The 27,652-nt window shown below is 35.0% G+C and overlaps 1 protein-coding gene across 3 annotated transcripts in view; it reads right to left on the bottom strand.

Annotated features, from left to right (window-relative positions):
• The window catches only part of CACNA2D1 (calcium voltage-gated channel auxiliary subunit alpha2delta 1), a 375,032-nt gene that overhangs the window by 57,242 nt on the left and 290,138 nt on the right, over positions 1 to 27,652 (bottom strand). For all 3 annotated transcript variants that reach the window (XM_064702957.1, XM_064702956.1, XM_064702958.1), the window contains exons 11-13: positions 25,827 to 25,985; positions 20,981 to 21,085; positions 705 to 783 (exon numbers count right to left, since the gene is read on the bottom strand). In XM_064702957.1, coding sequence (XP_064559027.1) covers positions 705 to 783; positions 20,981 to 21,085; positions 25,827 to 25,985 — 343 coding nt within the window. The remainder of the gene's footprint in view (positions 1 to 704; positions 784 to 20,980; positions 21,086 to 25,826; positions 25,986 to 27,652) is intronic.

Raw genomic sequence — 27,652 nt, forward strand, 5'->3', positions numbered from 1 at the left:
TTTGTTGAACTATACTATAAGATATTTGAGACTCGAGTTTATCACATGCCTAAAATGTTTCTGAGTATATTTTTCAAGTAAAAATTTCATGTAGAAAACATTCTGTTTCCTTACTTTCACCTTTTTTACTTTTTCTTTTTGTCCTACATAAAGAAAACAGAATGAAAGTAGAAAATACAAGAAGCTCTCAAAAACTAAGAAATCATAGCAAGAATAATTTTGATATTTTCATTGAAGAAAGGAAAAAAAAAATTAAGTATCTTATCCCTTGTACGTTTTGGAAAAATCCAGAAAGAAATGTAACCAGCCAACAAACCAAACAAAACTCCCTTTGTCCAGACCACTTAATTTAAACCAGCTTTGACTAATTTCTTATCTGTCATCAGTTCCAACTTTACATAGATGGCTGTTACAACAAATATTCTCAAAACTGAACCATAATGGCTTATTATTATAAAAACTACTGTGGTATTTTTCATACAATATGAAGTTTTAAATAAAGTAATAAAGAAATAAATATACCATCTTCTCGTTTACATGTGATTTTTTCACGTATATATTATGTAATAAATTAACTTTTAAAATTTTGATAACAAAGATAATAAACTTAAAAACCAAGCTGAAAAATCTGCCATTTTTAGAGAGCAAAGATATCACCTATCCAAAGCTCTAGTGAAGATCAGTTTAAAAGACAGACACGGTACCTTTATTTTCACAGGCCATCCACTGTATGGGTCCTTTGTCATAATTATGTTGGCCAACAGAAAATGTGAACACTCGTACCTGTACAAGTGAAAAACCAATGCATGTAACAACTATTTATCATTTATTAGTTGTGACCTCAAGTGAATGATACCAGGATTTTTCATAAATTTGAATAAATAAGAACACTATGAATTCTCCAGTTTTTGTATCCATAAAAGATATGAGAGATGTAAAAAATAAAAGATTATGGTATTTTGTGTACTCCTATTATTTCTTCCATGATGTAGAATCAAGAAGAATGCTCTTTCACACAACCTTCATACTTTAGAAGTCTTACATTGGTGATTGTTCATCAAGTATTTTATTTTTAGGTTCTAAGTTCTAGGGTGGTAATTATAATTCTTCAGTTCTTGTTAAATTAGTTGACAAAACATATCAATATTAGATGCTTACCAATGGCTTAAAAAGAATATATGTGTGGCTGTAGAATTCCAAGCAATGCAAACCAGGACTTTTTAGGATTCAAAATATGAAATTTTCAGATACTACACAAAACAATTTCGCTTTTTGCTCAGACTTGGTCTTCTTTATGTAAAACACTAAATTAGTTCAACAGACTTCAACTTCCATACAAAGGTTAAGATTCTGATTTTTCACCTTAAGCTCTTGATATTCATTTAAGTTGTGGGGTTTTTCAGCAAAATTATATTATTTTTACATAATGCTATACTCTAATCTGTCTCAGCAACTGTAAGGAGTTTTGGTTTCAGAAGAATTTGCCAAAATATCTTCAAGTTTTGGACTGAAAACAGACTTTTCAGCTGAAATGAATTTCCATGCAAATTTTCTGATTTGAATGAGAAAAATTTAAAACCAAAACCTGGTATTGCTTTAAAAATATTATATACTTACCAGATAGACAGAAAAATTAGAAATACTATTTTTCAGTTTCTAGCCGAACATTTTGCTCTAAATTTGAGTGCTTCTGTTAAAAGCTGGGAAAAGTGTTTTCCCAACAGTTTTAATGAACTGCTCATTATATTCATGTCCCTCTGTTCAAGAGTCAGACACTTTTCCTTTTTAAGCATCTCTTTCTATATTGATCTTTAACTTTACCACTTCAATGTACAAATCATAAACCACAATTTGAAATCAGAACGAAAATTCCTTTCTATGGATTGGATGCTTCAAATGAAAATATATTACAAATAATTTGCATGCAGGCTGTGAGTAAGCAATAAGGTAATGTTTTTGTTAAATATTACACTCTAAATTTGCAGAGACTCCTTGTAAACAACTGATCATTGCTAAGTTTGTTATATGACTATTTATAAAAACTGTTACCATATTATTTAGCATGTGCAATTAGTACCCAAATCTTCACTTCCAAAATAGGAAAAAAAAAAATAAAAATGGTGTGATATAATCAGAATTCAAGTATTAACCAAGAGCTGTAGGAATGGCTTCACATCATCCATCAGCAGGTAGCAAATGGTGAAACTTTATTAGTGTTGACCCCTGTATGCAAGAAGGGCAAACAAGGCTTTGTGCTGGATGCCATTTTTAATTAACAATATATTTTGATTTGCTTTATCCAACCCCTTTGTTTGTGCAGTTAAAAGGAGAATTAAAGCAACTGATTTAAGTGCTTGTTTTATAGTTGAAGACTACTCCATAGAGGGTCATTCCCCAATAATTATTCATGCCAATTACATTTCTGATTACACAGACAGATATAACAATGATTATGCCTCCATTATGGTAATTTTTTTCCTCATAGTTCATATTGATAAAGACAGATGAAAAATACCTTCTATTACCCTGAAAATATCAGGATTGACAGTGCAAAAATGACTTTACCTGGCATGTTTACATCTCATTTATTAATACTGTACCACATTTGCCATTCCCCTTTTATTCTTGACATCTTTTAAAAAATGACAGCTATAATTCTTCTAATAGATCTTTCTTCTTCTACTTAATTAACATCTATTTTTTCCTTTTCTGATTATCACCATGTTATTTTATATTGGCACCTCTCAGCTCACAAGGTCCCTGCCTCCTGTATTCCTGTTCTTTTTGAATTCACACTGCTCCCAGTTCATTGTCCACTAAATACTTGATTCAGAATAGATTCTTCTCAAAAACTATGGAAAAACCCCACTGATGGTCACTAATTAGATACTTGAGAGACCTGATGTTTCTTTTGGATTAAAAGTTACCAAGACATGTGGGTTCTCTTGTGTGTGCAGAAAACATATGAGTCAATTAGACTGGACTGTCTCGCATTTGATCTCAAATGTAAAAATGAAACACTGAATTGGATTCAAGTTGCGAAATGCTGTATAATTTAGGGAAAAACAGCAGTGTGTTAAATCTGCAACAAATCTATAAAGAATTTAGAATTTAAATTATTGACAACAAGCAGGAGACAATATATCTGATTTACTGTTCCTTGGATAATTAACAGAGATAAAGAACTGCAATGAAAATTGAAGATTTTAATTGTTACTTGGTTTGGCAAGAGGGTGGGATATTCAAAAGAGTATTCTTTTTCCTATTGCCTCATCTGGAATTGAGTAGGATGACAGACCAGCTGGAAAAATGAGTCAGCAAGTCAAATTAAACAAGCCAATTTTAGAAAAAAAAAAAAAGCTCTCTGCTAAATTTTCTGTGACAGGACCCAGTCAGCCAAAGTACTGAGATGTATTTTTCTATATGTTTTCTTTATCTCTCCAAAGAAGACAATAGGCTATTGATTAAAAAAAAAAACAAACACCAAAAAAACCACCAAAAACCAACCCTCCTCTCCCCCCAAAAAACCCAAAAAACCAAAACCCCCAAACATTTAATTATTTTTCATAGGAAATTTATGACTAAGAATAATTTAGGCAACTAGATCAGGCACAATGGATATGAGCACCTCTCCCTTTGCCTGTCCTTTAAGCTTGGCTTCAACCAAGTGGGTTTCGAGTTGAAGCAAACTGCCAAGTAGTCTTTGATGCCCAGAAATTGTTTTCCACCACCACTGGTTATTGCTTCTCTCTGCAGCCTCTTGGGTCTGTGTAAACTGCAGTTTCTGGGTGGTTTTGCCATGACATTTCCTCTCCACCATGCTCACTAGGGGATGGATGGACATTTGTGCTCCCCAACCCATTTCCTCGGGAAAGGGCAGCCTTGGCTCAAGGCAAATCTATTTATTCTCTTCATAAAGAAACATAAGTTCCAAGGCAGTAAAATTAATGGAAAAATTAGATAAACAAATAGGAGCTGTCATGCTTTCTGATTTTCAATGGAACTATTAAAAGTAAAGTTCTTCTAGAAAACTTCAACCCCTAGAATTGAGCCGAACTAGAGATGGGCACCAGCCTGCCCTGGCAGCCCATCCAGGCACGGTCTTGAAAATGTTCTGAAATAGAAAAGTCCTAACTTTTAGCAAAGGAGTTGAAAACTAATCCTCTGCATTTTCCTCACTGAGACTAACCTTAGAGAGAGAAAAAAAAAAAAATCTTTGTTATAATAATTTACAGTGTATAGAGGACTATACTAATTAGCAACAAATGTGAGTGGCACAGGCTGCCCAGGGAGGTTGTAAATTTGCCTCCCTGGAGGTTTTAAACACCAGACTGGATTTGGCCCTGAGCAACCTGGCCTGATCTTAGACCTGATATTGAACTAGAGACCTCTGCAAGTCAGTTGCAACCTGGCTTATCCTAGGAACCTGTGAAGGACAGCAAAGGAATACATGCAAAAATCCAACTCCTAAACAGAGCAAATGACAGATAGAAAAGAATTCTACAAAAACAGAGGAAGATGTACTTTATTGAAGAAAATATAATTGTGAATTATAAAATTAATTTCCTACTTGTTTGTATTTCTTTCTGGTGGAATAAGATCATAAGCACCAAGGTGAATAAAAAATTTTGACTGCTACAGATTTTTTGGGACAATGGCACTCAAGAGAGTTGTGGTGAAGACAAAAATGAAGGGGTATCTATGAAAAGGCTGCTTTCCCTACAGATCTCATTTGCTCTTCATGTATTCTATTTCTTCATTTTGGTATTGGACTAAAGAAAGATTAAATTAAATGCTTCCTTTGGGTATATCATGTTATGAGTATTACAAAAAATTAAGTCTGGACTGAAGTTAATTCAAAGGGGTAATTAAACACAATGCACTTGCTATTTAGGGTACTGACTGTATGTGAAGACAATGTAGATTCCTTGAATCACTGAATGTTTTGGCTGGAAGAGAAATTAAAGGTCATCTCATTCTAACTCCCCTGTTTGGCCTAAAAGCACTGCACCCACTCTGCATACCCCTTAGAGTGGAAGAAATGCACATTTTTTGACAGATAAATTATTTGACTTGAATTCTGTGCTACTGGAATGAGAGAGCTCTCAATAATAATTTTTGTGCATCTCTTCACTCCTCTGTTTATGAAAAGATTAATTGACTTTTGGAGATATGTATGTTTATTTTACCAGATACCAAGAGAGCTACACATTTAATTCACTTAGTTGGATTCTACTTCATGCAGGCAAGATGAATTCTGTCATTTTATGCCTAGCATGTAAAGAGTGCATCTCTCTGTACCACTAAATAAAAAAAACTGACTATGACCAACAACTGAGCTCATCAAATCATTCAAATTTAGTTTTCATGACGGCTGTAAGATTTCAGAACATTTTACTCTGGCCTTTATAGCTGCAGGTAAAGATTCACAGATAATCATTTTTACTATACAACAAGGAAAACTGTGATAAAGGGAAATAAATAATTCAGTAATTCCAGCATGACCCAGGGAATTATCTTTCCCAGTAATGGGTTTACAGATTATCAGAGATGAGGAAAAATCGTTTGCAGTTTATATTTAATAGGTACACTTCTGAAATAAAAGGACAACATAAGAAGCCTTGCATTCTGAATAAAACCATAAAACTGCTCTTCTATTTTCCATTATGCATTCTGTCTTCTAAATCCCTTGTAAGTATAGCTTGTAAATCACTTAGTCAGTTTTGTGTTTTGTGCTGTAGGCCATGGAGATGTTATGTAGTTTTCAAGCTGTCCCAGCTAAAACTGTGAGTGCATTTTTTTTCTTACATTTTTACATCTGTGGACAGAAATTTGAAGATGGTTTTGGATTTTGCTGTGAATTAACTGAGAACAGAAGACATTTATGACTTATTTGAACTGAGAACAGAACTGCAGAGGACAATCTGAAAACACAATATACCAATAAGGAAACCACCTAGGATTAGCCAACAGGATGCACCAATCACAGAGAGTCACCTAAATTCTGGCTAATAATCTGTCATGCTGAACTTCTCAATTCAGGACATCCAGGGACACAGTCCTGAACTATTTAGGTTAGAGCTGTAAATGTAAAGCATTTTTTTTTTCTTCCTAGAAGAGAAATAGAAGTTCTGAGCTTAACAGCAGGGGCAAGACTCACAACAGTGTGCTAGAGGACAGTTTCAGGATCCCTTAAGCCAACTTTTATGCATTCTATAAAAGGGACATAACCCATTTTCCTTCTCAGGCCATGAGGGCAAGTGGCACAGTAGGGCTCACATCGCAATGGCCACACCACAGAGCCATCCTCCCTCCCTGCCTGGCCCCATCTCAGGTCATCTCACGATAGGATTTTTTGGGAACATGCCCTAGCTCATGCTATTACTGAACTGACCACTGACATTGCTAAAAAATTGAGTGCCACAGGCCAGGAGCCATTCTGTTGGGTCTGTTAACAGCAGCAAATTTGGATAACTGGACATTTCTGCAGCCTGCACCTTGGCCCTGGATCATTTATTGGTTTGGACAGAGCTGTCTGGTTGTAAGGCTGGTTTTCTTGTGATAGAGCCCTAAGGCCCAGCTTTTCAAAATTACTGGGACAGTGGTGCCACTAAACTTATAAATGAGGGTTCAGTACTCGCACAAAAAGAGGGATGAGTTCATGATTCTCAGTTTGAGCACATTCTTAACTTCCCCAGCTTTGAATGCCAGGCTCAAGAAAGTTCAGAAGTTGGAGATTCAGGTTTTTGTATGTAACTGTCAGGCTGCTGATGCATTTTGCCATTAATAGGAGATGGGAAAAAGAGGCAGAGATGACCTGAGCAGCAGGGAATGACACCTAGTCAGGTGCCAGAGTTCTGAAGTTTTAAAGGGCTAGAACTCAGAAAGCAGAATTCACATTTTAATGTCAAATTACGAAATAAAAGTAATGGCATCATACACCAGCAGATATGTACGAAGCTATATTTTTTTTAGATTTATGAATAAATTTAGATCTTTCCCTTGCTGTGGGTACTCTCCAAAAATATGTGTAGACTTGGGGTAACTGAGAAGAAAAACCCACATGAGAAACAATGAGAAGGAGAATTTAGCTCTCATATATTTAAATGCAAAGATAATTACAGTCTGGACATCTTTGAATTTTTAGCCATGAAGAAAGTATAAGCCCATAGGATTTGAAAATCTATTTGACACTACTCAAGTGTTTCCATAAGTGACCCTCTATACTCTGATTCAGCAAGGCACATGACTGTGCAAGTGTCCCCTTGAAACCAAAGGAAAATCTTTTAACTGAGGCATGTATTTAAAGAAAAATAGAGCAGGTTCTTGGAAATACTATTTTAGACATTCATCCACAACAAATTATTTCTTCCAAACTTTCCATGTGTACTTGAAATCTTCCCTATCATTAATATCTTTCATTCACTACAATTAAACCTCAAACTTTAAACTGCAATGCTAGCTTATTAATTCATAGTCTAATTATAGTCTGTATAATTATAGCCTAATAACAAAAAGAAATAATGACACTCTAAAAATCAGCTCACATTACAATCTAATGCTAACCCTCCTTCTATCTTAAAATAAAAATTACACTTATTGTATATGAGGAGATTATTGGAGAATCTCACTTTCTTTGGATATATTTGGATATATATCAGCACATATCTATACTGATAACATGGGCTCCAAACCATTTAATGGTGTTAATATATTGAGAAAATAGGATCAAGAGAACTCATGCATGGTGTAGTTGTAAGGAATTATTCTAGAAAAGTAATTAAAAACTGTTTTTTATATAAATTATACCTATTAGAATTATTAGAATTATACATGAACACGTTAACACACACATACAATGAAAGGTGCATATTCATGGAGTTTGTGACTGCCATAAATCCACAAAATATGCTTTGCTAACTACAAAGTGTTTCAAAAATGACAAAAGGGGTTATTTTTGGTTGGGTTTTTTTTCCCCTAGCTTGTTTCATTCCCTCACAAAGAAAATATATCCACATTAAAATGGGGATATTTTCTACTGTGGAATAATGGTCAAAACACTACTGCAGTTATACTGAAAAATTTCAGAACTAACATTCTCACAGAACTAAAAACAATATACGAATTCAGTCTCACTGTTCTACAACTTCTTAGTGCCACCTTGTGGAACCACAGCACCTCATTCCCCACTCACAGAAGGGCTGATGTGCGGTGCCCCTTCCTCTGCTGCCACACAGCTGCAGGAATGAAACTCTAAATTCCCTGCTGACACCTGCTCGCCTACCCCTGCTAAACTGATCCTAATTAGATAGAATGGATCACTGATTATGGGATTCTTTAATTCTTTACCTAGTTTAGACATAATCTTTGATGGGCCTGAAGTATCACAGGAGTACAAGCACAATTTCATGTGCTCACAGTAACACAGTGTTGGACTATTACATAATGATGAGGAAACAGTGTCCTCTGTACTGCAGAGTCTCCTCAAGTAAAATGAAGTTTTTGATCTCAACATTTTCTGGGTTTAGATATAAATCAGCTCTGTTTTATTAGCCTTGTGTAACATATTGCTTAAGAACAGCAATAAGAAAGAGAAAGGCTGTACTCCCCAAACCACCAGCGGGATTTCACATTGATGTGCTTGAATTTTATGTTTGAGTGTATTTGCGCATGCCAACCCTCCCAAAAAAGTGGGGTTTGGTGCACTCCCCAGTCTTTGGAGCAGCTCTGTCAGCAGAGCCCATATGCACACACAGAAATCAAAGTATTGCTCCTTCCCTCTTCCCATTTTTTTGCAGCCACAGGAGCACAGGTGCAGTCCCAGCACTTTGTCTGGAACTGTGCCACCTGGCACAGGCCAAAAACCTCCCAAATTTAACTCACTTAAACCCAGAAATTATTGAATAATTGTGGCTGTAGATAGCTCAAGGGATGTGGACTCATTGAGGGCACATTCCTTCTCCCAGGATTTCCACCAGAAGGGCTGTCTTCATCACCCCAATTCAGAAATCCCTGTAAAGAACTCAGGTGCATCAGGTCATTTTCCAGCTCCTCATCCTGCCTCCCAGACTTCAGATAAAGAACATATTGGCATTTTTTTAGCAATTCATCTGTTGAATATTTTACTTGGACTCCCCATGTTGTATTTACTCAAACAGTTGATCTATTTTCCTCTTTGGGGAAATTTTCCCTGTTGAAATGAAAAACAATTAAATTCCTCCTTTCCCTAAGCTGCTTCTCCCTGACACTCATCATTTAGCTTTCTCTGAAGAAAACAGTTTTTTTCTGAGAATTCCTTGTAAATTTGGTGGTCCATATCAGGAATCAGACAAGGGAGTTGACAAAGTAATTCCCACTGTACTCTGGATTAAAAGAATTTCTGGCATTTCTTTGATAGTCAAAACAACATTTAGAGGCAGCTGAGCAGCTGGAAAGGACTGGATTAATTAGAGAGATATTTACAGTTCATATTGTGACACTAAGTCCTCTTTTCTTTTTTTTTTCATTGTCCTTGTAAATCCCAGGGAAGAAGTGTTACAAATATCATCCAAGTACTTAAAGGAATATTTCAATATGCCATTTCAAATATTATTTCTAATCACGTACTCTGCCTTTTTACTTCCCACGCAAATAGTCTTGTATATTTTCTTCCTCAATTTTTTGCACCCATTTACTCCATTTCTTGTACGGCATGGAAAAGTGACTGAATCTTCACAGTTGCCAATGTCAAAGAGTTGTACTAGAGCAGGGAAAAGAGTAGGTGGGAAAAGGAAGGACCCTCAGAAACCCTTATTTCCAGGAGAATCCTGGAAACTTACAAGAAGTCTCCCTCTTTGAAATTATAAATTACTCAAATTTTATGTCTAATTTTATAATTGGCTGATGCTCAAAGGAGCATAAAAATTCTAGTTTAGACATAATCTTTGATGGGCCTTAAGTATCACAGGAGTACAAGCACAGTTTCATATGCTCACAGTAACTTAATGTTGGACTATTACATAATGACGAGGAGACAGTGTCCTCTGTACTGCACAGTCTCAGAATCACAGAATCACAGAATTTCTAGGTTGGAAGAGACCTTCAAGATCATCGAGTCCAACCCATGTTCCAATACCTCAACTAGATCATGGCACCAAGTGCCACATCCAGTCTTCCCTTAAACACATTGAGGGATGGTGACTCCACCACCTCCCTGGGTAGATGATTCCAGTATTTGACTACTCTTTCTGTAAAATACTTCCTCCTTAATTCTAGCCTGTATCTCCCGTGGCACAGCTTGAGACTGTGTCCTCTTGTTCTGTCTGTTGTTGCTCGGAGAAAGAGACCGACCCCCAGCTCACCACAGCCACCCTTCAGGAAGCTGAAGAGAGTGATAAGGTCACCCCTGAGTCTCCTTTTCTCCAGGCTGAACAACCCCAGCTCCCTCAGTCGTTCTTCATATGGCTTGTGTTCCAAGCCCCTCACCAGCCTCGCTGCTCTCCTTTGGACTTGCTCAAGCATCTCAACGTCCCTCCTAAAGTGAGGGGCCCAGAACTGGACGCAACACTCCAGGTTTGTCTCCTCAAGTAAAATGAAGCTTTTGATCTCAACATTTTCTACAAGGAGTTTTTGATCTCAACATTTTCATTTTTAGAATGAAAATTCTAAACAAAAATGATTCAGTGAGCTTTAGAAAGGGTGTGCCGCCCCAAAGAGGTGAGGGCACTTTGTCCATGCTCCCTTCCTCTTTCTGGAAGACACCTGGGAAGAGAATGGTATCTTTGAAGAGGAAGATTAAGGGATGAAAATGCTGCAAGTTTTCCTTTTCTAGGTGGAAAAACCCCTAAGATTTACTGTATACTGATGGAAATAGAGCAGTGCCAAACAGGGCTGTGCTGAGGGCAGGCTGACCTTGCCTCTGCTTGCAGGTCGGTGCCATCACTGGCACAGGCAGGCGGTGACGACGCTGCCTGTCAGCAGCTGGCAGGAGCCTGAGCAGGGCTGAGAGAGAGAGAGAGAGGCTCCTGTGCACCCATGGAACAGAGAATGCCCTTCACAGCTAATGATTAATGCATGCAGTTCATGCCCACTCGCTGCACTTCTTGCCAAAGCGCACCTGAACTCTCAGGACTGTCAAAGAGAAGCATTGGATATGTACACAGAGCTGCCACCCATCCCGTGGGCTGTTAATGATAAACACAAATTTAATCATGACACAGTTCACTCATACACTGAATGATATGCACTTTCATTTCTTTTCTAATCAGCTAAATAAAGTAGATTTTCAGAAAGAAAATACAAGTGATTTTCCCATTCAATCCACACATAAAACAACCTGGAGGGGTGGCGTGTCTATAGCCTTGGTGAGTTGAACAGTTTGTACCACAATGTTCTTAGTTAATTTAGATCTAAATTTGGCATTCCTAATGGCTGAGAGAGAAGAGCAGAGAAAATGTACTCCAATAAATTATACCTTATGTGACAAGGTGTTAGCCATTTCTCAGTCCATAATATGTCACAAATGGATTTTAATGATTTTTGACAAAGTCTTTTTTTTCTTTTTGAAAAAGAAACAAGGAAAAAGGTCTTCAGCCCTAATTATAAATATGATTCTTACAGAGAAATTTATTGTAGACAAAACATTGCCTTAGAGGGTTTGTCTTTGTTTTTTGCTTTCAAATGAAATAGCATCTACAGACAAAGTTTGCAACTAAAAACATTGAGCTTATTTTTTTTCCTGTCTACACATAGGATTGAGAATACAGTATTGTCAGACTGCAGTATACAATTCAAAGACATGTCTTAAAAAAAAAAGATTTACAAATAAACCAAATTCTACTCTGTAACAAAAAAGGGCATATAAATAAATTCAGAATTATTAAAAAAAATACATTTTTAGCTGGCACTCCAGTTTCTGTGGTCATTATGGTTTAGATGTTTTTGTTTACACAAGATTCAGGATGAGATTATGAAGGACAGAATTCCCATCTAAGCCTCAGTAAACACTGAATATATTACTTTGAATTTGATACAAGGCTAACACGCATTTGAGTTAAACTGAAATTACTGACTTCAAACAGAAGTTGCATATAGAAACAGAGGAATGGAGGTACATACTATTATAAGAATTCAAAGACTACATATAGGAACTGATTCTCTTCTGAAAAAAAAAAAAAAGGTTTTTGGGGTTCTTTTTTCCCCTCTATTTTTAGGACTCTATTGTTTAAGCCTACAAAAATGTTTGTGAAAACCTTAAAATAATTAGAACCTCATGCTCCCATCACCATGCAAGTACAAGATTGTAAAGTCAGTTTCTTGTTCTTCTATTAAAGACAACCTATTCTTACAGCACATTCAATTCTGCATATTAAATTCTATCCTGTACCACGCAAAGGGTTTGAGAATGTAACTCTGACTTCCTGGAGATATGACAGAGCAGATTTACTTTGAGACTAATTAGGATTCTGAATTCAAGTCACTTTCTAAGGAGAGACTGGGGACATTTTGTATTTACCAGCAGACTCATTCCCTACTTGTAAAATTACTTTTTCCCTTGTTTTTTTTTTTTTTCAAAATAAAGGGTGATTTTTTTTTTCTTTTTGCTAAATGCTTTCAAAAAAACTTTCCAAGTGACATTTATTAGTTTTTACTCTGGATAAGACTTCTTAAACAGAGCTCCTCCATCTCATGTGCTGATGTTCTCTCCTAAAAAGCAATCCCTCCTTACAACATCTGCATCAATCTTTAATACTCCACACTGAAGTTGCACATGGTTTCCACTTGTCTGGGTGAAATCTACAGTTCATCTACTTCCTTTGCACTCTAACTTCCCATTTCCCATCCCTTTCCTCTGTTATGCTTCTTGCATATATAAGCACATACTTCTTGCTATCCAAATGGATTGTAACTTCAGTTTTTGAAATTTTTATTTCCTTCTTAACCTGTCACCTGTTTAGGCTGCTGCATGCATCCAGCTTGTGCCACCCTCTGCTTGTTTCAGCTGTTCCCTTATTCTCTTGCCCCCCAAAGAGATTTCTATTCTGTACTTTCCCTCTTGGAGCCCAGCTGTAAACTCTTCACTCTGTTCACTTTTTCCACCTGTGCATTGGCAAACCTTTCCATCTACTAACACACAAATCCTCAACACCCACCTATGTAATGGCCTGAGCAGCATTTAGAAACTAAGATTTCTATAAAGTTTTAGAGTCACTAAATACTAGTTAATTATTTTTAAAATATTATTCAGTTGTACCACCTTAGTTATATTGAGTATTCTATTAAGTGACAAATTCTGCAATTTCTTCCCAGAAATTTGCATTTTAAACCAATGTTGTAAAGTTAACCTTTGAAAAACTCTAGACTCAGTGATCATACAATCTCAGAATGGGCAATTTTAAATAAAAGCATCTCTTAATCCTCATAATCATATAAATGGATTTTTTTTCTTGCATTATTTTTGGCTTCTCTATCTGCAGAAAACAATTCCTAACTTTCAAATTTTTTTCACTCTTTGTATTTTTAAATGAAGGGGAAATGTGAGCCACTCTTATGTGGTCCTTACAGCAAAATAACTTAAAACTTCTCTGTTGTAGTTGTCTGCAACTGACTCATCACAGCCAGTTTTTACTTATTCCACTTCCCCTAATAAACACCCGAAGCATAGAAAAATATTTATAAATGTAAATATATAAGGTCATGCAGATAAACTTATAATTTGAGACATTATTACTCAATATCTTTTAGCAGGTTAGGAAAATTTCTTATTCTAGAAGATGCCAATAACAGTTAATTTATATTTGAATTTTAAAACAAAATTATCTGTAAACCTAGGAGATAGAAAATAATTTGAGTGAAAGATCAAGAAGATATTTTTATTACAAGGAAATGAATGTTTCATAGCAGTAAAAAAGGTTAAGAGACTGACTCCAACTAACACAGAGAATTAGCTAGCTGAATGAGTAATGTAGGAAGATAAACTAAAGAATGAAGGATTAAAAGAAAAATGGCAATTTAGGAAGAAGAAAACATTAAGTACACAAGAAGAAACAGTTTGATGTAATGTAGGATTAAAAAGATTTGGAAAATCAAGCACAGATACTGAGACTGAAGATGAACTATTAAAAGCAAAAAACCAACAAAACCTACAACAAAAAAATCCAAACATCTAGGGAAATAATATTCAGAATAAAGCAGCTAAACAAATATGGTTCAATAATGTAACACAGTTCCAAAATGGTAAGTTATTCTCTATGATATATTTAACCAAATGCTGACATGGATTAAAAAAATATATATATGTATGTATATATATATATATATGTATGTGTGTGTGTGTGTGTGTGCGTATATATATATATATATGTGTGTGTATATATAGATAATGCTCTGTTCTCTTGATACCATTTAAGTTTCTCTCACTGTTCAAGAGTGACAACGTGCCTTTATAAACAAAAGGGGTGTAAAGAATAAATAATTAATATAATATAAGATACACATTTAATTAATCTGAAAGAAATTAGCTTGTTTAGTTGACAAGAAATTAACTTGTTTAGTTGAAAAGACAAAAGCTGCATAGCAAACTTGGATGAAAATTTCAACACAGAAATTGTTTCCTAAAATGGAAGGGATATTATTATGATAGGAATTAGTTGTTCTTGTTAAAGAATGTAAAATGGAAAGAAAGAAGAAACTCTAAACCCTCTAAGCCTACTTTGTCTTAAGGAAATCCAGGAAAGCTTTCTAAACAGGTGGCCGCTGAAAGAGAAGAATGTAAATACCTAAGGAAGCTGTGGAACTGGATACCTTAAATAAGAGGTTACATAAACACCATTAGGCTTGGCCTAGGTATTAAAAGGCTTGTTGCAGAAAGTCCCAGACTTCCAATTCTTGAATTACAGGAGAACATAATCAAATCACAAGGCATTTCACAGCAATTGCAAATTCCCAGGAATGAATGCACAGTTAATGTGTGGGGGGGCTGAGACAGGACAGACCCTCTGATGTTTAGCCTCAACCAGCTATGCCATATGTAGCACTCTGTTTGCATAAATAAGCAAAATGCAGTCTGACTCTCTTGCATTTGTCGCAAAACAAACATAATGTGCTTTCTATATTAACTGATATTCTATCCCTGTTGCCTTGATTAATCATTTTATGCCATCTGCAGCATCAACCTCAATGTAATGCACTGAATCAATTGCTATTACTACAGTGTTTGGAATTGGAGATCAACAAAAATAGAAGTATCAAATAGCCTCCTCCATGCCAAATTTGAAGGGAACAAGCTGCCAGTTGGGTTTTATGTAACAGATACACATGACTTTAATAAAACTGATAAGGTTACTTTTCAACAAAGCTATATTAAAACTTTCATTAGTCTTCTGCAGTTCTCAACACCTCCACATGGATTTTTATCTGGCATGGGAGATAAAAATGCCACGTGGCAACCCAGAATCATGCTCATAATGAAACAGCAGAATAAAGAGAAATTCATATCAACAGGGAGATGTGTGTGCAGACACATGCATGAAAAGGTTCTGCAAGCAGATCTTCCTAAAAGAGCCCCCCTCAGCCCAGCTGCACTTTCTGCTGCAGCTCTTTGAGCCTGCAGAGATCTCACCCAGGTGTCCACACACAGAACAGCACAGGGGATGAAATGGCTGAATGGAAGAGTGAAAAAAATAGAAAAAAATATAATGGATATTATTTCTTTATTGAAGTCTCCAAGAAAGGCTTGGTGATGTTTGGTGATGTCTAAACATAAAGGGGTCAGTGAAAGATCATGTAGGAAAGATGGGCAGGCTGCTGTAATCCAAGAGCATTGCCAGGGCATGGACACATGGTAGCCTAGCAGGTTAGCTGAGACGATGACTGCTCAAAGAACAATGCATAGACATTTTTGAAAAAGATATCTTAAAAATCACTGAACTCAGATTCCTGGTAGGGAAACAGATCTTCACAACCATCAGGTAATTGTGGTTCAAAATCTAAGTTTATGGGGGAACAATGTGTGCCTAATATCATACTGAAAAAGAAAAAAAAAAACACTAATCTTTCCCCCAGACAGTTATTACATGGACTTATAAACTCAAGACTTACACAGCTTAAAATTGTGCAGCTTGACAATTACCAAAGCATATTTGGGTAATGAGTGTCAAAGGAGGGAGACTAAGACATGGTGTATTTAAATTAATTTTTGTAGTAGAATTAATTTATGTAAGGAATCCAGAAACTGGGACAGTAGGTATATTGCAAACCCTTAATTTATAAGTGGAGCTAAGAGGTAAGAAAAAATAAAAGGTAATTTGCATTTAGAATAAGAAGTTTCTTCTGTGAATACTCTAATAACAGTTTCCACTTCTTACTTTGACAGAAAAAGTAATGGATTATGGAATTTTTGAGTACTGACCCAAGTTTCACCCAGAATATTTTAGGTTTACCATTTGTGCATATCATGGAACATACAATAAAGTAAAATTAACAGCTGGAAGGTGTCACATTCTTAAGGCAGAAGTGATTAGGAAAAGGTCTGGGGAGCAAGTTTAACCAGCCAGCTCAAGCTTTGTTCAACTGTTAATTTAATTACTTTGTGTTATATCCTGTGTCACAAGCCTACCACACACTCAGAAATGCCAAACCTGTTGGGGTGCACTCTGACAGCTGTTCAGTTCTATTCAGTTCAAAGCTGCCACTAGTGTTGTGAAAGATGCTGTTTCAATTTTTAAGCTCTGTAAGTGACCATATAAAGTTACATTTGGTCAGTCTGATCTCTGATGAGAATTCCACAGCTACCCAAAATGGAAACGTCACTTTTTTGATGGTCCTTTGTAGTCATCTAGAACAATACATACACCACTGCCTAAATTAACATAATTTTGATTTTAGTTTTATTGACTTGCGGTTATGCACTAATGGATTGAAACCAAAACAGAAAATGGTTCCCTCCACTGGTAATGACAGTAGGAAGATTGTGGTTTTTTTTTTTTTTTTTCAATTTATTTTTTTTTAAATGAAAGTTTTACAAGCTCTCTCTCACATAAATATTTCATTGTATCACTCTATTGACATGCTGAATGTCTCCCATTTGGAAGAAGTCAGCGGCAGCTCTAAGCCTCCCAGGGGAGTTCCAACAAGCTGGAGCCTTCTCCCAGGGGATGTCTGCAACAGCAGCAATTCTGTGCCCATCACACACAGATATTCTTAATGGAACTGAGCTGATGGAAAACTTCTCTTCACATCATTTCCTCTCAAATGATACTGTCAGAAAAACCTACCAAAAAATGAGGTTGTATTAATTATGGAAGATAATGCTGTGGGAATGGGACATAAGACCCAATTTATAGTTCTGCTCCCACCTGAGGGGTCAGACTAATCCCACCTCTGTCAGGTCAGTTCATCCAACACACAAACCTCTGCCATTCTATGAAACTTCAAACAACTAAAAGTGCATGAGGTATGTTTAAGGTCTTTTCCTACTCACATAAATTGAGCAATCTTTCCAAATACAGATTCCAAGGGGAAAACTTGCCCCAAAGATCTGTGGTTTTCTATTTTCAACCTGGATCCAAAATTCTCACGAGAAACGCCTACAGGGCATACATTTCAATTAAATTTATATTGCTATCTTCAGTGAAGCCATCTGTAGGAGGAGTGCAAATAAAATGAAATTTAGCACCCTCATTCCTGAAATTTAGAGCATGTGTGGTATTTTACACATTTAATGTGAGTGCCCCAAATGTCACCATAAAGGTAAACATGCCAGATTTTAAATATCAGGCTCAGCATGTAGTTGCAATATGTGACAATAAAATCTGGCTTTATAAAGGGAAAAAGGCATGCAAAGGTGAAACACAACTGTGATTTTCCTCTTCACACAGATAAGTGTTCCTCCCCAAATCTGTGTTACATAAGTTTATAATAACCCTCTTATTCACACTGTAAATTATTTATACAGACAGAAAACTATTATAAATATATCTGTATGCTATTTCAAACAGATTAAAATTTTGAATTTAAAAGGACTACTTTTCAGCTTCTAGATTCTAGGCTCTCTTTTAGTAGTTTTCAAGTGTTTATTGCATTATTTCACTTAACTTGAAGGTTGAACCAAGGACACTGCAAACAAGTGTACTAAATCATGTTACTTGATGGGCTGAAAACCAATCTTCTTTCATGGCATGGATTTACAAATTAATTGACATGAAAAAGAAAATACTTATATAGCTGAAGCCATTTCACATCAGGAAGATGGAAACAAGGATTAAGAGATTTGAAGAAATGGTCTTTTGTTAGTATAAGAAAAAGAAAGTAAGTTTACAACTCAGTGGTGCTAAGTGACTGACTGTGACATAAGACAATAAAGATTCATCTTTTATATGCTTTATGCAAAAACACAAAGACAAGTGGTCAAATAAATGCAGAGCAGGCAAGAAGAGACATATGCTGATACATATTTATACCATGAACTGCTTCTTTGTAAAACACAGAAAAAGTTTTTAACACCTTATTTTGAATAGTCCCTCTACAAATGATAAATATCAACATAGTCTGAAATCCACTGGATATTTATGAACTAAATTATAAATTAACTGCAATAAAGACAACAGAAACTACACCCACATCTCTTTAAAATCTCATCATTTAATATAAGAAAGCAGCCTACTCTGCAATCTAAGAAGGTAACACGATATTTGTGATTGAGACTTAGCAAGATTAAAAGTGTATGTGTATTTTTCATGTTGGAATGTGTCTACCAATTACGCTGTTCTCTACTGGTAATGAACTAACATTAAATTACATACAACAAAGGAAACAACAAAAGAGCTCACATGTCATCATTCTGGAATCAGGTGTAACTTTGCTAAGGAGAGCATTATCACAAGCATATTTTGTATAAGGCTTATTTTTGAAAAATATTAGAATGTTATGAAAGATGTTGGGAGATTTCATTGTGACTCCTGAAAAAGAATTTAGTGGTGCAGTCTCATTAGATGTTCTCCAACCATGAATTTCCCTTCAACACTACAAGGATTGCTACTGATTGAAAGAGATAAGGGGAAAGCAAATGGTTCTTCACATTCCACCTGCATAAACTTGGTACTGCAATTCCAATGTCACCTTGGAGAAAACCAGCAAGGACTGATATATAGCAACCCAGTGCTTCATTAGACAAGTTACAAATTGGAAGTTTACTAAGATTTGAACTTGTAGATGCAAGTAGATGCATAGACCATAAACAGATGTAGAAAATGTGCCTTGCATTGCATTGGCAATGCATTAAATTATGCATGATAATATAGAGACACACAGTGACCATTATTACCATTATACATTTGCTGTATGCAATAAAACCCTCAAAACTTTGTTCATAAGAAAGTGACTGTGTATAGAATTTTATATTTAACATTATACATAAAACCATCCCAACCCTCAGCAGTGAAAATTTACAGTATTTAATGATGCAGTAAAATAACCATTTAAAATTAGTAAATCTTACATTTCATTTATTATACTTCACAGAATAATCAACCATCAGGCATGATGTGAGTAAGATCAAAAATCTCAGCCCTCCAAATCTCTTTTGTAGTTTGGACTGAATATTTTACTACAGTTTCCTCCTAACAGAGTAAATTAAATGAAAAAATATAATAAGAAATGAATCATACATATTCCCCCCTATGGGGGTATTTCCAATAACTGATGGCTGTTGTTGTAATGTGATAAAAGCTACTACTATCTATCTACTACTATCCAAATTTGAAGAGGAATCTCTGTGTTTATTTTCAGGGTACAGCCATGTGCATCACACATGGCTACGACTTCTATTCTCTTTTCTAACTGAGAGTTTGAAAAGTCCTTTCAGCTCAGACACAAAGATTAACTAAACCCCACCATATCATTCTGTGTGAAGCACCACTGTAAAACAGCCACCAAATGATTATTCAAGATCAGTGACTGAATCACTGGTCAAGACACAAATTGAGCACTGCATTTCCAGCTCTACTTTTGAAAGGATTAATTCAAACATATGAAGATTTTCAATTAAATACTTCCACTGCTTCATGTATATACATCTAAGGCAGCTGCCTTCATGAATCACGTTCTAACTTTTAGCTCTTTTTTTGAATACAAAACAAAAAATAACTCATAATACCCCACAGATGTAGGCACAGTCCCAGGCACTGCAAAAGGTAAATGCTTAGTTGCAGTGTGAATCCAGCTCATATTCCATTTCTATTTAGAATATGATTAATCTTTTGATAATAATAAATAATAGTTTTCACTAAAATTTAATAGGAAACAACTTTATAATCTGCTATATTTCATGCACACATTCCTGCGTTTTTATATCTTTAAGTATGCAAAAGCCAGACCAGAAATTTGATTAGATTCAAAAATTAAACCCAAAACCAGCACAGCTAATAATCCAATTTTGTCTAAACAGGAGAACTCATCCAGGGATTCTCATGTCAAACCCATAATTCTGCTTTAACCACAGATCAAATTTCATCAACAGAAAGCCATCCCACTTCTTGCTAAGACATTCAAAGGTATAATTAGCCTCACTGGGAAAAATGTGGGTTTGTTCCAGCCCAAATCTATTCAAATTCAGATTCTAACCTTGAGTTCTCATTTGCCTTTGCCTGGCAAACAATAAAAGCACATAGAAGATATTTGCAGTGAGGAGACAGAGATACACATGTATATCCTGTCATTTAACTACCTATGTTTCTGCTGGATAATTCAGAGATTACACTAATGCAAGAAAACTGTCAATAGAAAGTGAGTTCTTTATGGTTTACAGTATAGTTCTGCATCACTTGAGAACAATATGTCCCAAAGTGTAAAACATTAAATATATTTTATGATTTTTCAAATAAATGTTATAGATTGAAAAAAGATTTTAGTGTCCTGAGGATCAATACTAATAAGCTTTTTTAAAGTACTTTATACATTTATGCTGTTATGTTTCATACAGTAAAATTTTTCATATATCACTTACTTTTTTGTCTTCATTATATTTGTGGAAAATTTCCTGAGCTCTTTCTTCACCACCATCTGTAAACAGCATAATAATCTTATTGCAGTTAGCTCTGGAGACACTGTGCTGTAGGAGATACAAACAGAAGAGTTTTTATATTTCAGGCTATAAGGAATAACAATTATTATATCTGATGGCTTTTATAGCTATACACTTACTATTTTATCATGGTAATGTCAAAGCATAAATCTTTTAGAATTTCATTCAATATCCCCCACTGAACAAAAAATAAAATAAAATAAACAAAAGATACTTTTCTGTTCTATAATACTTCAATATGAGTCACTTCAGATCTGGCCCAACATAGTGGAATGGGGATTTGCTGGTTCCTGTCACCTCCACAAACACAAGGAGAACCCTTTAGCTCATACTCATTACATCAACCCCAGTGTTCCTTGTCAGATGTTCTGCATGACACTTGCACAGTGGGGATATCAAAATATTTTTTCTCTTTTCTCATCCTTACGTTTTTTTCCCTTATCATTACTTTCCTTGTGGAAATTAGGGAACAATGGACACGTAATGAATTACTGAATATGATTATTTTTTTCTGTTTAACTCCCACTCACAAAAACTTTCCAACTTGCTGACAGCTTGAATAAAAACTCTGTTAATTTAAGCATCTTACAGAATATCAACCTTATACCCTTCAAAATATTTTTGTCATATTTCCTTAAATTTGGCTTCATCTTCTAAATCTTTAATTCTTTCATGTTGTTCTTAAAATTATTAATACTCTCAAGTGAATAGCTAATCTTGAGAAATGTATTTTAGAATAAGGTTTACATAATATATTGTAGCCAAGATATGGCCACCTAGATTATTAAAATCGCTCCATCACCTACTTTTCCAATTATGTTGCATCTTAGAGCTGAAAAATGGAGCATGTTCCATTATTTCTGCAGAGCAAGCCTGAAATACAAGTAAGAAGCCGCCTCTCTGACTCCTAATTCATCAATGTAACTAGTAAAGCCCTTGAGAAAAAGGCAGTGTGTTTTGCAAAGAAATAACAACACTGTTCCACAGCCCAATCAATAGTGGTGAGCATGAATTTTGGCTCCTTTTTATTCTCTAAAAGTTAAATCTCTAGTCTAAAGTAAATTGCTTATTGCTTTTGCAGCCATTCCTTGCCCTTAGTGTTGCATACAAATGGCACCTTGGTACTTCTGAGTAGCTGGATGTGAATGAGTAAAACCCTTAGAGATCCAGAGAAATAAATTCAACTTCTCCTTCCACGAGCCTCAATTTTGCTCTATGAATTTACTCTAGAGTCAGGAAGATAAATAGGAGAGTGGTCCTTATAAAGTCCTCAGTTCCCTCCTGCTTTACTCTTTGTGGCTACAAACTGACTGCCACCAGGCTGGTCAGGTGTGATGATCCCACATTCCCCTCTGCCACTTTTCACTCTACTCATTGGTCTAATTTCTGCTCAATATTCAGTGAAGAATTACTTCTTTTCCTACTATTACTACTTTCAAATCGAATAACTTGTGGAAAAAAAAAAATTCAAGCCCAAAGAATTTAGCCCAGCATCCCTTACATGTAACAGCATATAAAACCTAGCTATATATCAATACCTTTTCTCCAGCCTCATCAGCACGCTGTGTTTCAGTTGGGATTAAATAATTTATGACCATTTTTCGCTTGTGAAATATAACTTGCAAGATACTGCTTTGGGCTGCAATTCTCTCGATATTAAAAATGTAATAAAAGTAGGGTTGGATACCTCATAAATAAAGAAATTCACCTACATCTACAGTGATTTAATATATAGACCAAAATAATATCGGAGACAAAGAAGGGGACCAAACTTTGCTCATATTATGGAAGTTTTCTAGGGATTTTGAAAGAAGCAGTACTATAGGCAATGGAAACTTGAGCTAGGCTTTGTTTTCACTGAATAAAGCAGGACTTTTCTGTAACTTACTGAGCATATAACAGTATCACAAAAAAATCAGTTTTCTCTCATTTCCTCATACTTAGAGAAGGACATTACTTACATTACATTGTTTAGACATTAAAGACGCTAATGTCACAGAAAAAAATATCCAAGATTTTAGCCTCCAAACATTATTGGAAAGCTGAACATGAATAAATTCAAATTCATATGACATTACCCTATCCCTGTAACTGTTAAAGGCCAGGCTGAATAGAACTCTCAGTAGCCTGGTCTAGTGAAAGATGCCTCTGTCCATGGCAGGGGTGCTGGAACCAGATGATCTTTAAGGGATTTAAAACACATCTTCCTCCCCCCCCAGCCTCTTTTGGTCCAAAATGGAGATACTGGCTCAGGGAGTGAATCCATGACAGAGTCTGAAAATCTGATACTGTAATTTCATTTTTCTGAGCAGTTCGTCCAATGGGCCACAGCTGAATGGGAATGTGTTGTCTATACAGGAGCTTCCCCAGCACAAAAAACAGCTTCTTAGCTATAACCACAAAAGAAAACAAGAGGAATTGAACTATTTAATAATTTTTAATTCTCTCTTCTCTTTGATACAGGCCTTACTTTTTCCTTTCTAATAGGCAAGCATGACACAATCTATTTTATACTGCATCTAAAATTGCTTTTGTTTTAAAGAAGCTTCGCATCTTTAAAATTCACACCTGTAAGCGGCAGGTTATAATTATATTTTGTGACATGACACTTCAAGAATGCGTTTTTCACTAATTTTTCCTTAACAAAACATAGATATTACAGTATGAGGGAAAAATCCTCCTGAACTGCTGAAACTGAAGTATAATGATTTTCAAGGGAGAACCTTAATGTGACAAATAATAATATGAAAATACTGTATAAAACTTATGGAATCCAGATTGTTGTTAATCACATGAATTATTATCCTGAAAAAACTCGAGTGTCTATTTCCATTTAGAAAAATAAGAAACAGCAATTTTTTAATGGTACCAAACATTAATTTAGTATACGGGGAACTTGTTTGAAATAACTGTCATCCAGAAAGAATACCCACAAAATTATTTTGAAAATTTGAGAAATACCTAATTTATTTGGACCTTAAAACAATTGGATTATTTGAATTCATATATATACAATGGCAACTATCCCAAAGCATATTTTTTATTATTTATTTAAGCCTGTATTATACCACCATATTATATTGTCTTGTCACCAGAGCCTTGGCCTGAACCCATCACCAGCCCTTTACTCTTCCTGCTAAACAGATTTGGCAATATTTGGAGAGGATGAGAATATATCCATAAGCTTGTGCAACCCACAATGTCCAGCCATAACTTCTGCGCTTGCAGAGAACATGTGAGGCCAATCTACTTCTGCCTCCAGCTACCAAAGAGATGGTCCCACTTTAACATTCATCTCCAATTATTTTTTAATACTTTAGTCCTACAAAAATTCCAGTTTGAGGCTTCCCCTGTGTTCAGCTTTTGTTAATGTTTCCTGTACACCAAGCATGTTCCTGGTGCTGCACCAAATGTAATCCATAACTTTAAGCAAATATCATTGTTAGGAGGAACATATTTGGCAAAATTTCTTTTCTTCCTGGTTCCCTCTGCATAAGATGTCAACAGGTGCAGAACAGGGGAAAATGCCACCCAGCCTGGTCCAAAATGTCCAACAGACTTCAAAATATTGTTTGTGGTTTTATATAAAACCACATCAGCAGAGGACACCCACTCATTTCCCCCCACATCCTTCTGCTAATCTGAATAGTAGTATACTGAGAAAATTCCCATAAAAACATTGCATTTTCTTTTTCTCCATCAAAATTTTACAAGGCTATAATTTTTTTACATCAGATCTAGCTTTAAACTGCACACACAATGTCAGGGAAGTGTCCTGAATTTGAGAATCTGGCAGACTGGGGAAAAAAAAAAAGTAAAAAGTCAAAATAACCGCAAACAAAAAACCCAACCAACCAAATGAACCAAAAAAAAAAAACAAAACACAAAAAAAACCTACACAAAAAGTCCACAAAAAACCAAAACAAAACCAAAACTAAAACCACTAAGGATTAGAATACTTAAGCTATACCTTACCTGCTGTAAAGTGATATAGCTTTAATTAAGCTAATGTTTAAGATATAATATGCCTACTTCAGGAAGGTGAGAAGTAGAACTATTTTTTTAAACAACTACATGAACCATTTAAAATTTACTCATAAAACCCAAACATTTGCTATAAACAGGAAACATTGCTATTCAAAAAGCTTGTGCCTGGTTAGAAAGTGCAATGTATGTAAAAAAGGGAAACAATGCTTTTAATTTTTGAGGAAATTATTCTTTTTATACATGAGAAAGAGAAAAAAATTAGAATAGTCTCAGTGAGTGAGTACTATGCTTTAGGCCTCATCAAGTGCCCAGAATTCCTCTATTAACTAATTCATTGTCTTCCCCTATCTTGCTCAAACCATGGTAAACTATTTATGACTTCTAATAAGTGTGAAATTGTAGGTTAACTAAGCATTGCTAGGAGATGATGAGGTAAAATTGAAATAATAACACAGTAACACAGATCTTTCCATTTTAAAATTAACTGCAAGTCAACCACTACCACAAGTATGTGTCAACTGTGAATCACATGTTAAATGAAAAACCAGCTGAATGAATGAAGTAAAACAGTACAACAGATTGAAAACCAAATTAATTCCAAAGTCTTAGCAACCTGCTGGGAAACCTGCAAGGAAGAAAACATTGTTGGGATAAATTTACTTGCCAAATATAGGTTTGCACTTGTACCACATAGTTACACAATGAAGGAGCATGCAGGGGCCTGCTGAATATTCCAATTCTCCTTCACTTGACAACAGACAGATCTTGCTTCAATACTTACATTTAGCAGCTGTTCAAAAGCATAGCTAAAGCCTTTTTTGTAATCTGTAATTCCTTTAGCAGAGATTTTATAGACAGCTTCTTTCAGTTTCTTCTTGTTCCTCACATTAGCTTGGACAAGATGATTAAAGCAACTGACATTCTGAGCATTGTTATTAAACTGCAAAATAAACAGAAATAGTATTAAAGACAGTTAGTTTTCTTTTCTGTGTACTTTAGAAGTAAAGATTTATATTTTCTGTATTTTTGTGTGATAAAGAATGTAAAAACTAGATTTTTATTTCCACTATGCTGAGAGCAACCAGTAGTGAATGGAGAATCCAAAATGAATCTAAATATTTTAAAAAAACAGGTATTTGATGCTTCACTATGTGGCAAGCCAAAAAAATCTACTATAGTGGAAAAAATCACACAAATTTTGTTTCAAGTTTACATAAAGAAATAAAATGTAGCAATAAAATAAAACTTAGAAATGCAGACTTGTGGAAATTAAAAAAAAAAAAAGATAAAGATATATTTTTATATCTTTATATAACCCCCTGAAAAATATTGATTTTCAGGTGACTTCCATATTGCATGAATTAGTTTGGTGTTTTACAATGTAACTTGCAGATCAGACTCAATTGTTATATATAAATTATGGAAAACAAAATACACTCTTGGAAGCACAGGAGAGTACAGCTGCAAATATGAGAATACTGATGATAGCAGTAGCAATTTCTGTCTTGAGAAAACACATACTTCTACTGTCTTATTCACATATCCATAAAGACTACTCCCTGAAAAGTAATTTATATGATGTTCTGACATTATGTAAAAACATACACAGAAATTTAAGTGCAAAATGTTGTCTGCACAAGTGGAAATCAGTTTAAGGTTGCTTTTAAATTTGTCTCTGTATAAATATACATATATTCATGTATACTAAAATACAGACCTCACAATTTACATTTCAACTGAAAACAGATTATTATGCCTCTTCCTGATTATGGATGTTCTGTGAAAGTAAACATAAATGTAATTTTATGCTTTCAGCCTGGTGCAAAGCTTTAAAATAACTTAAAAATCAAGCTTCATTGGCCTAAATCTCACTACTGCTAACTAGTTCAATAGTTCTCTGTAGCGAAAAGGTAAAAAAGGTCACAGGTTTCAATAAATGCTCAACTACCTAAATGTCTAAAATAAATCACTGAGTACCAGGCACAAAGTATAGACAGAGAAGTGATTTCAGCTGCAAATACCAACCTGTATCTGTACAACACTAATAACAAACAAAACTTTAAAAGGATTAATGATATTAAACCATTTTTAATAATGCCTAATATTTCAATTAATGTTATTAAGGAGTATGAACATTAAGAACTGCATATTCTTAATGCATTCTGTATTGCCCAAAAAAGAATATTTTTGGGACCAAAAAAAAAACCAGTCTGTTTTGCTGCTTAAGCAAAACCATGAGATGATCACACCACTTGAACCAGTTCACTCTGCTGCACAACTCTGACACATTCAATGGTGCTTCCAATAAAAGTTTCTTATAGAAGTAATCAGTAAATCACTTAATGATTATTGGAAACATAAACCATGTGGGAGTGAAAACAGTTATTGTACTGTGGAATTATTTCAGTTTGCCTCAACCTAAATTTATAGCCATGATAGGATAATTATAGACATAAAGTAATTTTATAAAGACAAGGTTTGAAAACCAATTCAAATTGTGAGCTGGGGTAAAAGTACAGAAATTGTATCAGGAAAGTAAAAAAAAAAAATATCTAGTAGGCAGTTCAGCTCTACAAAAGTCAATTTCATCTGAAAAAATAAAGTGAA

The sequence above is a fragment of the Zonotrichia leucophrys genome, chromosome 1A (genome assembly GCF_028769735.1).
Source record: "Zonotrichia leucophrys gambelii isolate GWCS_2022_RI chromosome 1A, RI_Zleu_2.0, whole genome shotgun sequence".
Taxonomy (NCBI): Eukaryota; Metazoa; Chordata; class Aves; order Passeriformes; family Passerellidae; genus Zonotrichia; species Zonotrichia leucophrys.